Raw genomic sequence first — 17727 nt, forward strand, 5'->3', positions numbered from 1 at the left:
TTTCAGGTTAAGTACCCAGTATTAGGCTCCTAGTTTTGAGTGAAGATGATGACCTGCTTAGCCCTTTTAATTTCTTGGTCATTAAAGACCAGCTGAGAAGGGTTTATACCCATGGCTCCTTTAATCTTTTAAAGCTCACACCTGATGTCAGGAGTGCTTTTTGTTTAATGTATGTAGGTCATATTGAAAATTCATGCATACTCAGGGGCCTCATTGTCAAGGTACTATCTGTACTATCTGTAACTCTGGTATATTCTTTTTAGCCAGGCTAAGGAGTCTTCAGTAGACCCCTGCTGTAGCTGTTATATTTTATTTACGTTCTTTGTCATGGCTACCTGCTACCTGAGCCTTCCCAAGATATACTTAATGATAGTGGTCCAGTCAGGCGATGTTGTTGTTTTTGTTGTTGTTCTTGTTGTTTGTATTCCAGTTCAGTTCTGTAGTAGGTATTGCATCTACCAGATTTGAAGTGTTTGGGGAACAGCCTGGTAAAGATTTGATTCCTTATTATCTTTATTTAAGACAAGTCATCTCTCATCAACAACAGTTAAAATTATGTTAAACAGAGTTTGTATAGCAGCCCAAGTGGGAGAATGGGTGACAAAGATACTAAAAAAAGAGTGGAACACACTTATAATTCCTGAAGCCCAGGAGGCTGAGACAGGAGCGTCATAAGTTCAAAACAGCCTCAGCAACTTAGCAAGGCCCTAAGCAACTTAGCAAGACCCTGTCCCAAAATAAAAAGTAAAAAGGACTGGGGATGTGGTTCAGTGGTTAAGCATCACTGGGTTTAATCCCTAGTACAAAAAAAAAAAAAAAGGATTTTAATTATCTTCTGGAGGTTATTTTGATAAGGAAGGTTAATGTTCTTTGCTAATACTATGTATAGCTCAGTATGTGCCACATACTCTTCAAGTGCTTTATGTCTATTCTCTTATTTATTCTTCCCAGCAGTCCAGTAAGTAAATACTATTATTTTTGTTACTTGACAGATGAAGAAACTTGAGACACAAAAACTTAATTTACTCAAGATCACACAACTTAGTGACTGGCCAGCTAAGATTCAAACCCCAGCATTCTGTCTTCTGTGTAGATACAGCCTCTCAAATTATTCAGTGAAACATCTAGTTGTCACCTACTGCATAGTATTTTTTTTGTCATTACTGGCATAAATGTGGTCATATATATATGACCATATATATCTATACATGTGTGTGTGTGTGTGTGTGTGTGTGTGTGTGTGTGTATATATATATATATATATATATGTAGTTATATAGAGAGAGAGATCAGATAGATAGATAGATAGATAGACTTTTCAAATCATAGTTGGGTAGGTGGTGCTTGGAATACAAAAATACAAATGTTTACCATAAAGGAATTTTCTCTTTTTCTCCATTTTTTTTTCAGTTTTGTTAGTTTAAAAGCAAGAGGTCTGGGTATATCCCCAGGCAGAGTGGGTTCAGTGGCAGAGTACTTGCCTGGTATTGGATGAAGCCCTGGATTCAAGATCAAAGCAAGAGTAATGTGTTTCAGCCTTTGAGTAGGGGTCTGTAAACTTTTTCATAAAGAGTCAGTATTATTTGAGGCTTTGTGGACCATTAGATTTCTACTGCAACAACTCAGTTAACTCTGCATCTGCATTTATAGCACAAAAATAGATACAATATTCGAATTAAGGGGTATGTCTATATCCTAACAAAAGTTTAGCAAAAAGAAAAAAACAAGTGATAGACAAGTTTATACTTGATTATTGATACCATTTTTTTCTTTGTTGTAGTTACAAGAAGCAGAGGATCAACACACAGAGGCTGCTCAATGTGTTGAGAAGATGCAAGATCACTTACAAAAGTATAAGCAGCATACAAATAACTTGAGTATAATTAAAATAAGCAGTGTAGTATGAGAATTATATTAGTTACTATAACAAAGCTGTGTGAAGTCAGGAGGAAAGTTCAGACTTAAGTTACTTAAAGTGTATAATTTAGGGTTGGGGTTGTAGCTCTGTATTAAAGCTCATGCTTTGCATTATGAAGCCCTTGATAGATTCCCAGTACTGCCAAAAGAAAAAAGTGCATGATATTTATACATTATCCAATAAACTTAGCTTGAAAAATAATAGTTACCAAATTAATGTCTTTCCAAATTTTGAAGAATTTATGTACTGTTTCAGATGTTTTTCCAAAAATTATGTAGTATTATAAATCGTTGTAAGAATAATTATTTTAAAATATATATTTTAGGCTTGAAATCCAAAATTCTAAGTTAAAAGATACGATAAAAAAACAAACAGGAAAAATTGAACAGCTTCAGAAAAACCTGTTAAGTGCAAATTTGGTAAGTCAAACTCTTATTAATCTGTGTCATGCTAAAATGGAATTTTTTATTTCTTCAGTAGTATATAGGAATATTTTAGGCAATATGAAAAATCTTATTGATAAAAATATTTGTGTGTTTACATTGATAATATTGTTAAGTCCTCCCTGTAGAAGTTGACTAAATGTATAAATTATTTTGATAGTAAGATTTTTAAAAAACAGTGTTTTACACATTTCACTTTTTGTTTATCTGTTCATCCATTAATAGACATGTGAGTTGTCATGCTGTTCTGGGCATTGGTATGCAAGTATCTGTTAGAGTCCCTGATAATATTTTAGAATAAGAATAACTTTTTATTCCTATAAATTTAAGTAATTATTTGATTTAGAATTCTGAATTTTTCTCATAATCTAAACCTTTCAGTGATGTTTTTAGAATGAAATACTTTGTATTCCTCATTAAGAATGAATAAGAGGTCATTATACAAGCATTTTTACCCAAAGGGATATATTTTCTCTTTGGATTAAAAAAAAAAAAAAAAAAAAAAACGACAGATGCCACTGAAAAAGTTGGCTTAGTTGCTTGCTTTAATAGGAACTTACAGAGTAACATCGTGCCCCTAGACTTATAGGTTCAGAAATAATATTTTTCCATTCATCTTTTGTTCATTAGCCTTTCAAAGACATAACAGTCCAATCTCAGAAGGACTGATGGTACATCAATTCAGGATGCCATTTTATTGATGTATAATAAAAATCATATAACTCTTTGTGGGCGGGGTGTGTGGCTGGGATTGAACCCAGGGCCTTGTTCATGTGAGGCAAGCACTCTACCAACTGAACTGTATCCCAGCCCAAAAATCATATAGCTCTTTACCAAGCAAAGTAGAATTCTGTTATTCATATTTTCCTTTGTAAGAATTATGATCACAAGATTGCATTGTGAACATTAAACTGGAGCAATGAGTTATTTGCTTCCACTAACAGTTTCTTTTTTTTTTCTTTTTTTTTTTAATATTGTTTTAGTTGTTGATGAACCTTTATTTATTTATTTACAAATGGTGCAAGAATCAAACCTAGTGCTTCACATGCTAGGTAAGCACTGAGCCACAACCCTGGTCCCTAATTGGTTTCTTTAAGTCATTGCAGCTAGATTCATGCAATTCCATTATATAGATACACTTGTCAGGGGAACTAGAACATTTATCTAGAACATCTAACTAGAACTAGAATGCAATAAGGTATGAAAAATTAAATAAATTTGTAATAGTACCCAAAACTATTGAACTTACTCAAAAATAATGAGGGATCTTCTAAAGATTCCCAAAGAAATTATTTAGGAGTATGACATAGTAATTAACTACTTTGAAGTCTACTCTTATTAAATGAAAAAATTTTTAAAAATTGGATTCAATCAGAAATTTCATGAGAGACAGCTTTCAGCCAACTCAATCAGTAACCCCTAACTTTCTGCAGAAAGTTCTTATTTTGTGGGTCTCTATGCTAGTTTACCTGGGTTGAGACATTTGATATACACAACTTAGAGATAAAGAGAAGTCTAGACTGGAAAGAATAGAGAGTTATAACTGACTCGGACTTCCGCACAATATGGTTGAGTATACATCTGAAAGGAAATTGAGAACAAGACTTCTTTAATGTTATGTCTTTATAAGAAATTACCTAAAAGGAAACAAAAGCAAACAACTAACAAGCTTCATGGAAATGTTTAGCATTATGAAAGAAAAACAAGATGAAGTATTCTGGTCATCATCCTAAGGGTGAGAACCTCCCTGCCACTCCCAAAATTAGAAAACTATTACTTAAAGTAACATTGTTTCAGTTAGCTTTTTTGCTGCTGTGACTAAAGGACCTGACCAGAACAACTGTAGATTAGGAAAAGTTTATTAGAGAACTCCTGGTTCCAGAGGTCTTAGTCCATAGAAGGCCAACTTCATTCTTCAGGGCTTGAGGTGAGGCAGAACATCATGGCAGAAGAGTGTGGCAGAGGGAAGCAGCTCACATGGTGATCAGGAAGCAGAGAGAGTTGGTCTCCACTCTCCAGATACAAAATATATTACTCCATAGCCATGTCCCCAGTGAACCACTTCCTCTAGCACACACCCCGTGCCTCCAGTTGCCATTTAATCCCATCAGGGATTAATTCACTAATTAGGTTAATGGTATAGCCCAATCATTTCTTCTCTAAACCTCTTGTATCACACATGAGCTTTTAGGGGACATCTCACATCCAAACCATAACAAATATCAGTAAGACTCATCATAAAAGTGCATAATGGGGTTGGGATTGTGGCTCAGAGTTAGGAAGAGTGCTTGCCTAGCATGTGTGTGTCACTGGGTTCTATCCTCAGCTACCTCATAAAAAATAAAATAAAGGTATTATGTCCACCTATAACTAAAAAATAACTTGAAAGAAAATAAAGTGCATAAGATTGCTATCTACAGAAGTTGTCTACACCAAGTCATAGCCTATGAGGTTATTGTCTATGAGAAGTTAACTAAAAGAAAGAAGTAAAATTATAAATGATCTCACTAATGAGGTTAGGTTTAGAAATGTGAATTAGACAATTCTTGAGAGTCTTAAATCTCTGTTGAAGTCTTGAGATATAAGGAACTCTGATGATTTTAAAAGACAAATAGGAAAGGACAGAACTAAACATCAAGGACTTCAATGTTTAGAAGAGAAGTGGGTCTAAAGGAGCAGAGGGAAGGGTTGTGGTCACTGTTATCATTGCTGCTGAGAAAAAATTACTTCTCAGAAATACTTAAAGAAAGGTTATTGATGGACCTCAAATTTTTTATTGGAATTATAGAAAATCAGATTTTTAGTGTAAGAGAAGATAATGTGGTGAAAATATATTTTAAATTGAGATTTTATACTAAACAATATTAAAATATAAGAGGACAAACAGAAAGCCACAAGAATCAAGAAAAAGTTATGTTTTTGTATACCAATCAAAGACTTAGGGTTGGGGTTGTAGCTCAGTGGTGGAGTGCTTGCTTTGCATGTGTGAGAAATTGGATTCAATCCTCAGCATCACATAAAAATAAATAAATGAAAGTGTTGTGTCCATCTACAACTAAAAAAAAATATTTAAAAAAAACATAAAGAGAAATAGCTTGAAACTCCTGGGGAAATGCTTACAAAGTAAAAGTATTTTTCTCATTTCAGAGTCAGGTGAGTATCAAAAATGTAATGGGAATCAGATGGGAGTTTCACCAAAATTATCTTAGCTAAATATGATTTAAATAAATTTGGAATATTCTTGAACTACTGATGAAAATGTTCCTAGAACATATTTAGAAACTAAATTTAAATATAACCTCTCTTTAAGAAACATTTTTCTTCATAACTTATGTGCAAAAACTTCTATTTTGAACAAATTATGGCAATTTAACTTGTAGAAAAGAAAATGATGAAAATGTAGATGAGTTTTAGCTATTTTAAGAAAATCATTATTTTTGAAGTCTGTCCATAATGGCATCAGATATATGAAATATCTAAATACATATTAGTCATGAATTCATGAGAAATAATATTTCTAAGAAAAAAGAGTCTACATTTTTTAAATAATTTTTTTAAATTTTTTTTAAGTCTGAAGATAATAAGGAACAATTAAAGAAACTTACAGAATTAAAACAATCTCTGGAATATACTTTGGATCAAGAAAAGAAGAAAAATGGCAAATTAGAAAAAGAGCTAACTGGGTAAATTTTATATTTCAAATATTTTTAGCTAATAATTAATTGATATTACTGTAATTTTACTAAAATCTAAATATAAATTTATTTTATATCTGCATTTTTGTAATTAAACAAGTTACTCTAGTTTAAAATTTTCTTTACCACAACACAATCCGAAACTTTTCAAATCCCCTAAAACAATTTACTCTAGTGGTTTTAGAAACAGCAGAAGTGCCTTTGGGATATAATCTCAATTGCACTGTTCTAATCATCTACTTAGAATTTTTATTTCTGAAGATGTTTTTGCTTTCTTTTTTTGATTCCTTGTCTTCAGTATTTATACATTTGAATATCTAAAAGCCTATCTTTGTCATTCCTTAACAACTTCAAAAATTATCTTGTTTTTTTAATTATAAAATATATTGTGGAGATATACTTCTTTATTCCCATATGTATATGAGAAATGTTATTAAAATTCTGGGTTTAATACACACACTTACACACATACATACATACCCAATATAGAGTCAGCCCTTGGTAATGTGCAGGGTTTTGTTCCAGGAACCCTGCAGATACAAAATTCATTGATATTCAAGTCCCTTATATAAAATAGTATAGTACAGTTTGCATGTAACCTACTCCATCTTCCTATATACTTTAAATCATCTCTGGATTACCTAATACATAATGTAATATAAATAATTGTTGTACTATATTGTTTAAAGAATAATGTCAAGAAAAATGTTTTGTACATGTTCTGATACAATTTATTTTCAAGTATTTTTGATCCATAGTCGGTTGAATACTTGAATATGGAACCTACAGATGTGGAAGGCTTAATCATACGTATATCTCATACAAATATATATGTCTGAGTTAAAAATGAAGAATTAAATCAACAGTTGTGTTTCTATCACTAGAGGCAGGGGGTGATGGGGAAAGGACAATGTTTTTCTCTATCTTTACAGCCACTTCTATGACTGCTTTTTTATTTATTTGCTTAGAAATTGAATTTATTCTCTGATTCTAGTCTATATTTTTTTTCTTGTTAACTATCTGTTTTTATGGTTTTGCATCTCTTGCATTTTCTGACACAAAGCCGAGCAAAAAACTCTCTTTTTTGTACGGGAATGAACCTATCAGGGACTTAACCACTGAGCCACGTCCCCTGCCCTTTTTATATTTTATTTAGAGACAGAGTCTAGCTAAGTTACTTAGGGCCTTGCTAAATTGCTGAGGCTGGTTTTGAACTTTCGATCCTCCTGCCTCAGCCTTCTGAGCTGATGGGATTACAGGCATGCACCACACCCTGCTACATTTTTTTAAAAAGTCTAATTTCTTTTTTGACTTGCTTCTTTTACTTAACATAATGTTTTCAAGGTTCATCTTTGTTGTATCAGAACTTAATTTCTTTTTATGCTGAGTAATATCCTTTACCCATTATCTGTTGATATCTTATAAAACTCTGCCTGGTTTTTGTTGTTGTAGTTTTATTTTCCCTCAATTCAGACTTCAAAGATTTTTTTCCTCTTTCTATTCTAAATGATTTCTTTGATATTTTGTTTTTGTTTTATTTTGCTATATTTTGTTGGGATTGAACCCAGGGCCTCTCACATGCTAAACACATGCTTATCACTGAGCTATACCCACTGTCCTGTTTTCTTCTTACATAGATCATAATCAACAGAGTCCAAAGTGTATTTTTGTATCCCTTTAAAACATGTCTTTTTTACCGTAATTACTGATCTCTGAGTTAAAACTAATATTTAACAATAAGTTATTTTTATATTAACAATAAAATGCATATTGATAATTATAAGAATTTGTATTAACACTTTGTCTGCCTTACATATCATAAAATTTTTCTTCATATTTATCTAAGATGCTAATTTTATTAGAATGCTTTCAAATAATGTTGGGTTAAAACAGATGAGAGCAGATCATAATTTATAGCTGTTTCTTTTCTGTGATAAAACATCTGATGATTTTACTAGAATATTATTGTTAATATATATATAATAATTATTAAATATTTACTCTTTAAAACTTCTACCCATTCTCTACATTCTTTCAGGTTTAAGAAACTTTTAAAAATGGCAAAAACAAAGTTAAATAAGTATGAAAATGGGGAGTTTAGTTTCCATGAAGATTTAAAAAACAGTTCATTTGAAATGGATATTCCAATTAATATGCTTATATACAAGGTAATTTTAATCAGTTTTGGAAAAATCAAGCTTATTTGGGGAAATATAAACTTTAAAATACTTTGCACAGTGAAATGAAGATTTTTTTAATTTTGTAGACTTTTTTGTATGATTTTTCTATTAAAAGAGCATAATGTTGACTTTATGATGTCTTAAACCCTGGCTAATAACCTAAAATCAAGCAGTAAACTATTATATGACCCCAAATCATGAGTACCAAATCAGTTTTTTCTTTCTTTCATTGAGAATTTTTTATTAGAGCTTTATACATAGTAATTGGGTTCATCCCAACAAACTCATATATGCATTTGTTGGGATATTATTAACATACCATGGGCTGGGGATGTGGCTCAAGCGGTAGCGTGCTCGCCTGGCATGCATGCGGCCCGGGTTCGATCCTCAGCACCACATACAAACAAAGATGTTGTGTCCACCGAAAACTAAAAAATAAATATTAAAAAATTCTCTCTCTCCCTCTCTCTCACACATACACACACACTCTTTAAAAAAAAAAAAAAAAAACATAAAATCTAGCTATTTAAACTACACAGATAGAATCTTTTGGCATGTTTGTTCAATCATCACCATAATTTTAGAATATTTTAATCAACCTAAAAAGAAACTATCACCCATCCCCTTCCCCACTTATGGAATCACCAAACAATTGCATGTCTATAGATTTGCCTCTTGTAGACATTTCATGACAACGGAGTCATACAATATGTGGTCTAATTTCTTTTATGACTGCTTTTTTTACTTAACAATATTTTCAAGGTTCATTCTTGTTGTATCAGTACTTAATTTCTTTTAATGCTGAGTAATATCCTTCTATATGGATATACCATACATTTTGTTTATCCATTCATCAACTGATGGACCTCTCAGTTATTCCACTTTGGGCTTTTATTAATAAAGCTGCTATGAGCATGCATGTAAAAGTTATTGTGTTTGCAAATGTTTTCATTTCTCTTGGTTGTGTACATATGAGTGGAATTGAATTGAAAAAAGATCCATGTTGCAGAATGTATTTAAATTTGCTCCTGTGGAAACTTTTTGCTGCTTGAAGAAATTTGTGCCTTGTTGACTTCATGACATGATGGGAAGTCATGCTTGCAAAGATGAGTCCATACCTTTCCTTTTCTACATTCAGTCCTTTAGAAATTCTTACCCAGAGCTTCCCTCTTGGTTCCCATTTCTATCAAATTTTCGTCATAAGATCTGCTGATTCGGTCTCCTATTTATACCATTGTTTTATTAGCTCATAACTTATTAAATCACCTATGAATTATTGAATTTTCCCATACAAGGAAGAATTTTTCAGCAGTACAGCAATTAAAAGTCAGGTAATGCTCAGGCAATTTATCAAAGACAAATAATAAAGAAGTAATATGAATTTCAAGATTTCAAAGCCACTTTGATATGCAGAAGCATATAGCACAACAAAGATGAGATGATCTTCTTTATATAAACAAACTTGAAATAAGATAAAGTAGAAGTTATATTCAGTTTCTTTATATTCAAAAGATAGTACATTTGTTTTATTACTCCTGAGGAAAGAAAAATGACAATTTAATACTAAATTACTAAATTCACAAAGCTGCCTCTCTCTTTTGGAATCCACTAATTTAAATCAGATAAAACATCTGATTTTGATTATTAAACCAAATATTTCTAGTTGTTTTTCAACTATTATACTTCAAATCATGTCTCCTTGCTTCCCATTCTTCTATATTCCCTAACTTTAGGGAAAATTCTATAAGAATTTGCAATTAAAGGAAACTTTTTAGAGAGAATTTTTTAATATTTATTTTTTAGTATTCGGTGGACACAACATCTTTACTTTATTTTTATGTGGTGCTGAGGATTGAACCCAGCGCCCCGCGCATGCCAGGCGAGCGCACTACCGCTTGAGCCACATCCCCAGCCCCAAGAAAAACTTATTCCTTGATGTCTTTCTTCTAATTGCTGCTTCCCATTGGCATTGTTTATCATTAATAAATTAGCTTCAATGTTTATTAGATCCTACTTTAAAGGAGACTAATTTCTACTATGTAAGTTTTCATTTATTATTGTCTCTATTTTAAATCCATCTTCTGTATTTATTGTTCCTTAATAAATTACCCAAAGTTTAGTGGCTTAAAACAATATTTCCTTCTCAAACATGACAAGGAAAATTGTCTCTGCTCTCCTGAGCTTCAGTGGAAACAGTTCAATGACTGGGGGCTGGAATCTTCCTAAAGTTTGCCCACTAGTATGTGAGGTTGGTTTTGGTTGTTGGTGCTGGTCACTAGCAGAAACTTCAGTTGAGACAGGAAGCTGGAACATCTACACTGGTATGCCTAGGCTCTCTTTGTTGCCTAAGCTTCCTCACAACTGGGTTTCAAGTGTCAGCAGAATGAGATAGCTTTATAAACTATTGTTGAAGGTCATGTGTCACCGTTTTTATCACACTCTAGTCATTACAAGCAAGTCAAACCCTAAATTCTCTATTTGATGGAATTAAGTGTGAAAGAATACCATGTTCTCAAACTAGTACATTCTGTCTTCTTCCACAATGTTTTTACATTGCGCCTACTTGCTACAAGTCTCAGTCATTATGGCATTAGGTTCAAGCTCAAAGTGCAACATCTTACCATCTTTATCAGGTTCAGATGGGGGCTGAGTGGTTTTTTTTAGCCTTTTTTTCCCTGAGGAATTTCCAGGGTCCAAAGGACTCTTCATTTTCACTAGTCTCTTTCAGTCCAAACAAGCAAGCAGGGTTTTTGCTACTACATTGTTTTAAGAACTTTTGAATCTACTATGAATTTCATTGGGGTTCATGCCATTAGAAAAGGCACTTTGACAAATCTTTTTGTGACAGGCTTTTCACCTTGGGCTTCCTGTGAAGATATATTGGGACAATTTCTTTAAGATTTATGTACCTTAATGATCCTTAACAGAATTTTGAGGCACTGCCTTCAGTCTTCCTGTAGTCTTCATAAAGGGACTTATAGTCATGTTCTTGGATTCATCTTTACATGGATCCAAGTAGCACCATAGTTTTGATATTATCCCATAGGCCAGTTTGATGTGTGGAGATAACTACAAATGGGAAAAAGATATTTGAACCCACTAATTCTTGATTCCTTTATTTAATAGTCTTTCTTTAGCTTTTCTTTCATGTCAGTTTTACTTTCAATTTCTATGTACCAAGATTCTTCTTTCTAGGTTTCAGTATTTTTTCTTCATTGGCTTTGAAGCCCTTTCTGTAGTCTCTTTTGGGGCTATCAGGCTTCCTAACAATCACTTTGAAAGACTTTTTGGCTTTTCTTTTTGTTTTCTTTTTCTAGGTCCTTTCTACTTCTCCCTATCTCCTGATTCTACATATTTTTGTTTGCTGCTGTTTTTAATAGTGGCAACTCATATTTAATGTCAGTATCTAGGTCAGTTATTGGTATACAATAAACCATCTCAAAATTCAGTGTCTCAAACATTTATTTTGCTAACAATCTGCAGTTCAGGCAAGGTTCAGTGATGCTCTCTCCTTTCTTCTCCACTTGGAATTAGCTGGGGTGACCTGAAGCTGGGGAGTTTAACCATGCTTGTTCTTTCACATGTCTGACAGTTGAATATGGCTTTTAACTAGGCCTTTAGCACAGTAAATCAACTAGACCACCTACATGAGGATTCACCTATAAATTGGGCTTCCTCACAATATGGTGTAGATTCTAAAGGTAAGCTTCCCTAGAGAAAGTTACACAAACTATATCACATTTTCTAAACCAGCATGAGAAATCACACAGCAGTCTACCATATTCTCTTCACTAAAAGCCAGTTATTAAGTCCAACTCATTCATATCCAGGAGAGGAAATTTCATGTGAGAAATGTCAAAGAATTTATAGATATTTTTTAAATCACCATTCTTTTTTTTTTTTTTTTTTTTGGTACCACTAATTGAACTCAGGGGCACTCAACCACTGAGTGCCAGCCACATCTTTAGCCCTACTTTTCATTTTATTTAGACACAGGGCTTCACTGATTTGCTTAACGCCTTACCGTTGCTTTGAACTCAGGATCTTCCTGCCTCAGTTTCCCAATCCACTGGGATTACCGGAGTGCACCACCACATCAGACTAAAACCACCATTCTCATTGTATCTAAAGGAAACTAATTTTTCCCAACTCAGTACCACTGAAATCCTACCAAATTTGTGTTATTTTTTTGTTTATGCTTCCTCATTATGTGGGTAGAATCAAGATTATGTGGGTACAGTCTACAAGATTATGCTATGGAATTAAGTAATTTCTGCCCCCTCCCCCCCCAAAAAAATGTATGGATTATTTCACTAAATTTTATGTGCTCCTTACCAAGAAACAGTACTTCTTGGAATGCAATTCAAATTAACATAGAACATTGGCAGTTCAGAAAGACTTATGACATATCCAAATTTACAAGTTTCATTATTTATGTCTATTTTCAAAGTGTTGTTCTGGAAGCCATCTATTAATGTAGATCTATATAACTCAATATGATTGTCCCTAAAACTTTATATATAATGGGGAGTGTGGATAGGAGGGAAAAAGTAAGAAATTTTCTACTGAGAGATGTCTTGGAATTATTTTAAGAAGGAAAGACATGCTGTATGACCAATGTGATTCTGCAACCTATACAATCAGAAAAATGAGAAATTGTACCCCATTTGATTCAAACATATGAATTGTCAAGATAATTGTACTGTAATGTGTAACTAATAAAAAATATGCATATTGAAACACAAAAAATAAATAAAGTCATCATTTCAGATTTTCCCCCAAAAAAAGAAGGAAAGACATGAAAAAATTTTAAAAATTAGAGATCAAGTGCTAATATTCTATGGTAAATATTGTGAGTGTAAAGATTATGTTTTTGTGGCTCCTGGTAGTTTTAATTAACTTTTTGGTTTTCTGAGTAATTTAAGGAACCACATTCTAAGAATACAATATTTTTGATCACAACCAATTTTATGTCAGAATTTGTTATTAGTTTTGTGTTAGACTCTTCTTAGCCTGCTTCATTATAAAGCTATTATTTTATTCATGCAGATTGATGATCTTGCAGCAAAACTGGAGACTGCATCTTCAAAATGTCTACATCTGGATAAAAAAAATCAGTTTCTTCATCAGGAGCTATTATCCATGAAAACTATGCAAAAAAAATGTGAAAAACTAGAGAAGAATAAAAAAAAATTAGAACAAGAAGTAGTAAACCTTAAAAGTCATATAGAAAAGAAGAATATGGAAGAACATGGTCAACTAGAACAGTATAAACAGGATATTGAAGACAGAGCAAGACAGGATTTAGTGGAAAAATTAAAACAAGTGAATCTATTTTTAAAGGTCAATTTATAATGTGCTTTAATTCATTTCACTGCAAATTATATTTTGAATGTATACATTTTGTTTTCTCTGTTTTGTAGGTCTTTTTAGGAAAATTATTTCTGATATTCCTTTTAAAAATTCAGTTTCTTTCATTATTATAATTAAACTGATATTTTGACTCTTAATGCCAACAAAACTATTAGGAGAAAAAGAAAAAATTATGATGTAGTAATTATACCACTTTTGAATTGTTCTTAAGTTACATTGTTCAATTTTTTAAAATTTTGAATTGATTCTATAATTTTTATAGTATTGAATTACATAAGTACTAACATGAAAATGATTCAGGGCTCAGGATGTAACCCAGTGGTAGAGCACTTGCCTGGCATGTTTGAGTCCCTGGGTTCCATCCCCAACACTGTGCAAAAATAAAATTCTAAATGACTCAATTTTTTATAATTTAGATTAATACAGTTGGTATTGATGGTATAAATATTTTAAACGCCAGCATATTTTTTCATATATTTGGAATTTATTTCTAAGTCACTGACTCAGAACTAAAGGAAATAAATATACAATAATTGTTTGGATTATAATTATTCTTTTAATTTGCTTTAGACACAAGCAGCATCTCAGGAAAATTTGGAACAGTTAAGAGAAAGTAATAATGCCTCAATAAGAAGTCAGATGGAACTCAGAATTAAAGACCTGGAATATGAACTGTCTAAAATGAAAACACAAGAAGATTCTAATAAAATAGAACTGGAAAAATATAAACAACTCTATGTAGAAGAATTTAAAATTAGAAAATCATTACTGAATAAACTAAACAAGTAAGTCGAAACAGAATCATACAGAATAAATTAAGTTCATTAATTTGTCTCTGAAAACAATCTTTAGTTAGATTCATAAGATCAGTAAGATGGGAAAGATAATTATTGACTTAATTTTGGAAAATATTGCTGGTAAATGAACTTACCTTTAAAAGTAAAAGTCTGGGACAGTTTATATTACTTCCTTCATTTGTTTGGTTGGTTAGTTGATTTGGTTTTATATGGTTTTTAACCCCTTAATATTCTCATATGGCTAACCTGATCTATTAGTCTTAAGAAAGTTTTATTATTATCAGATTGCTTGTCAGCATTCCCTTAGATGAAAATATCAACAAGTTTAACTAATTTGGGGAGATTATGACATAAACCCAAAGGGTAAATTGCTATGAGTAACACTCTCCAGGCACATTCTGCCACTGAATGAGTTAATTTTCCTTATTTTGATGATTGATATTATATTATATTAAAGTATACCTAGAAACAAAAAGTTCTTTAAAGTTTTTCTTCTCTATAATTAAAACAAAATGTGATATAGGAAAAGAGTAACAGTGATGAGAGAAATATAATTTGCAAAGTCATTAAAAACAAGTTCTTGGTCATGTGAGGGGGTGTTTAGAAGGCAGAAAGGGCCAGTCCCTCCTCTGAAGCCTTGGAAATTATTATATGAGCTAATTGCCTTAGTAGCAGCTTTAAGTTCTTTTTAATCACCAACCCGGCTGTCTCACTTACCCCTAAAGGTTGATGTCAAGTGTTTAATTTCTTCAAAGTAATGGTGAAGTAGATGGTCTAAGCAAATGCTTACAAATATCTTTGAGAAATGTTTTTGAAATCCCTAAAATAGTTGAGTAAATACAGTATTCCCAGCTTTTTTTTCAGTTTCATATTTTTAATTATATTTAAGGAGTACTATATAAGTTCTATTTTACATACTAAAATGGCTGTCATTGCCAAGAAAATTAACATATCCATCATCTCTCATAGTTACCCTTTAAATACAAATATTCCTAATGAAATCCTCAAGAATCTTGTAAGCAGAGCCCTTTAAAACATGCAACCAATAAAAAAAAAAAGAAAATACAAATTGCAAAAAAGAAAAATAAATAAATAAAATAAAACAGCACCAGGAGTTATCTGTACATCATTGATAGCCATTTCTCTCCCTCCTACTTTGAATTACTTATTTGTTGTTCTTTAAAACAATTTTAAACCAATAATTGTATAAAACATTTTAATTTAAAAAGTCAGTTTTTAAAAATTCAAGTCATTTATGAGTCCTTTCGGGAAATATAAGATACTACATATTTTCCTTTTGCAATCTTCACAGGGCTAATGAAAGACTAGAGGATGTCAATACTCAACTTCTTGTGGAAAAACAGAACAGATCTTTACTCAGCACTGTTAGTCCAAGGCCTGTCGTAGAATGCTCTTGTGTTGGAAGTCTTAATAATAGTTTGGTACTCAACAGAAGTTATTTTCCAAGAGAAAACTTAGTGGTTCCTACTTCTAACCCAAAGCCTTCAAATAAGAGCATGGAGAACTACTTAGCTGAGGTTAGTTATGTTTTTTTTTCCCCCTTTTGGTCTCAGATTTCTGTTATAATTTTATTTTTAATTTGGTAAAATACAGAGTTGTTTAATGTGTGTTAAGTGAAGTTGACAATAATCTGTGTTAATAAAATAAATTTAAGATTTTTTTTAAAGTTTCTGTTGTTCATTTTCAAGAGATACTCATTTGTTAACTTTATTCATTAAATGAATTGATTCAACTTTTTTGAAAAGCTGCCTTTAAATTAGATTTTAGAAGATGAATATTTCTGCTTATAACTCAGCATATACTTTGAGATGGTTTGGCTTACCTTCTAAGAAATTTTCATCTTTTAAACTCTAAGAAATTTAAAGTTTTCATGCACCATCCCAAGTTTTCTACCTCTAATCATAAGTGAATGATTGACATCTACAAACTAAACCACATATAAATGTTTATAATTTAAAGAAATCTAATATAACTTTTTAAAGATCAAACCTGCAAAAAAAAAGATTAATTTGTTTTTAAGTTACAATTTTTGCCATTTTCACAAATAAGAATATATTCTTACTATATTCTTACTAGGATCTTTATCTCAAATATAGTAAAATATGCTATTGCTGCATACTATTTATTGCTAATTATAATAGTTTTTAAATAGATCAATTAAGCGATATTTGAAATTTTAAATGAAGTTCACCTATGTCTATCTTGCCTTCATTTGAATGATTGATGACTAAGATGGCAGTGATACCAAGAGTCTTGTTTCATCATTTTATTAGCTTAGTTTTATATTTTTTAAGAAAAAAAAAATGAAGATGACGGTCTAGTACCTCAGAGGTATGTGGCATCTATACACAATGGAGTATTACGCAGCACTAAAAAACGACAAAATCATGGATTTTGCAGGGAAATGGATGGCATTAGAGCAGATAATGCTAAGTGAAGCCAGCCAATCCTTAAAAAACAAATGCCAAATGTCTTCTTTGATATAAAGAGAACAACTACGATCAGAACAGGGAAGAAGAGCATGGGGAAAAGATTAACATTTAACAGAGACGAGTGGGGTGGGAGAGAGGGAGAGAGAAGGGAAACTGTATGGAAATGGAAGGAGACCCTCATTGTTACACAAAATTACATATAAGAGTTTGTGAGGGGAAAGGTTAAAAAAAAAAGGGAGAGAATTAAACAACAGCAGATGGGGTAGAGAGGGAAGGGGAGGGGGGATAGTAGGGATAGGAAAGGTAGCAGAATACAACAGTCACTAATATGGTATTATGTAAAAATGTGAATGTGTAACCGATGTGATTCTGCAACTTGTATTTGGGGTAAAAATGGGAGTTCATAACCCACTTGAATCAAATGTATGGAAGATGATATGTCATGAGCTTTGTAATGTTTTGAACAACCAATAAAAAAAAAGAAAAAGAAATAAATAAATAAAAAGAAAATAAAAAACAAATTTTGAGAAGAAAAAAAAATGAGGATGATGGTCTAGTACCTCAGAGGTATGAAATTGGAATACTACCTGCAAAAAGAGAATGAACATTAAATACTTAAATAAATTATTAAGCATGATTCAAATATAAAATGTTCTAATCATTTTACATGAGAATGGTAAATGTAGTGTAAATGTAGTTGCAATGAAGAAGATGATTTGGGAAAAAGTTTTTTCCCAAATTTTTCTAGATGAAAGCAGTAGGTTTTGTTTTGTTTTAGTATTTCTGGACATGTTGAAGAATAATTTATTTTTAATTTAATCTATCAGTTTCAAGGTATACATTATTTCTTTGTGGAACATTATCTTGC

The 17727-nt window shown here is 31.8% G+C and overlaps 1 protein-coding gene across 1 annotated transcript in view; it reads left to right on the top strand.

Annotated features, from left to right (window-relative positions):
- Ankrd30a (ankyrin repeat domain 30A) overlaps positions 1 to 17727 on the top strand; it is a 109150-nt gene that overhangs the window by 80978 nt on the left and 10445 nt on the right. The window contains exons 26-32 of the mRNA XM_076834225.1: positions 1781 to 1851; positions 2244 to 2337; positions 5932 to 6044; positions 8095 to 8224; positions 13286 to 13579; positions 14180 to 14394; positions 15719 to 15944. Coding sequence (XP_076690340.1) covers positions 1781 to 1851; positions 2244 to 2337; positions 5932 to 6044; positions 8095 to 8224; positions 13286 to 13579; positions 14180 to 14394; positions 15719 to 15944 — 1143 coding nt within the window. The remainder of the gene's footprint in view (positions 1 to 1780; positions 1852 to 2243; positions 2338 to 5931; positions 6045 to 8094; positions 8225 to 13285; positions 13580 to 14179; positions 14395 to 15718; positions 15945 to 17727) is intronic.

This window comes from Callospermophilus lateralis, chromosome 15 (assembly GCF_048772815.1).
Source record: "Callospermophilus lateralis isolate mCalLat2 chromosome 15, mCalLat2.hap1, whole genome shotgun sequence".
Classification (NCBI taxonomy): Eukaryota; Metazoa; Chordata; class Mammalia; order Rodentia; family Sciuridae; genus Callospermophilus; species Callospermophilus lateralis.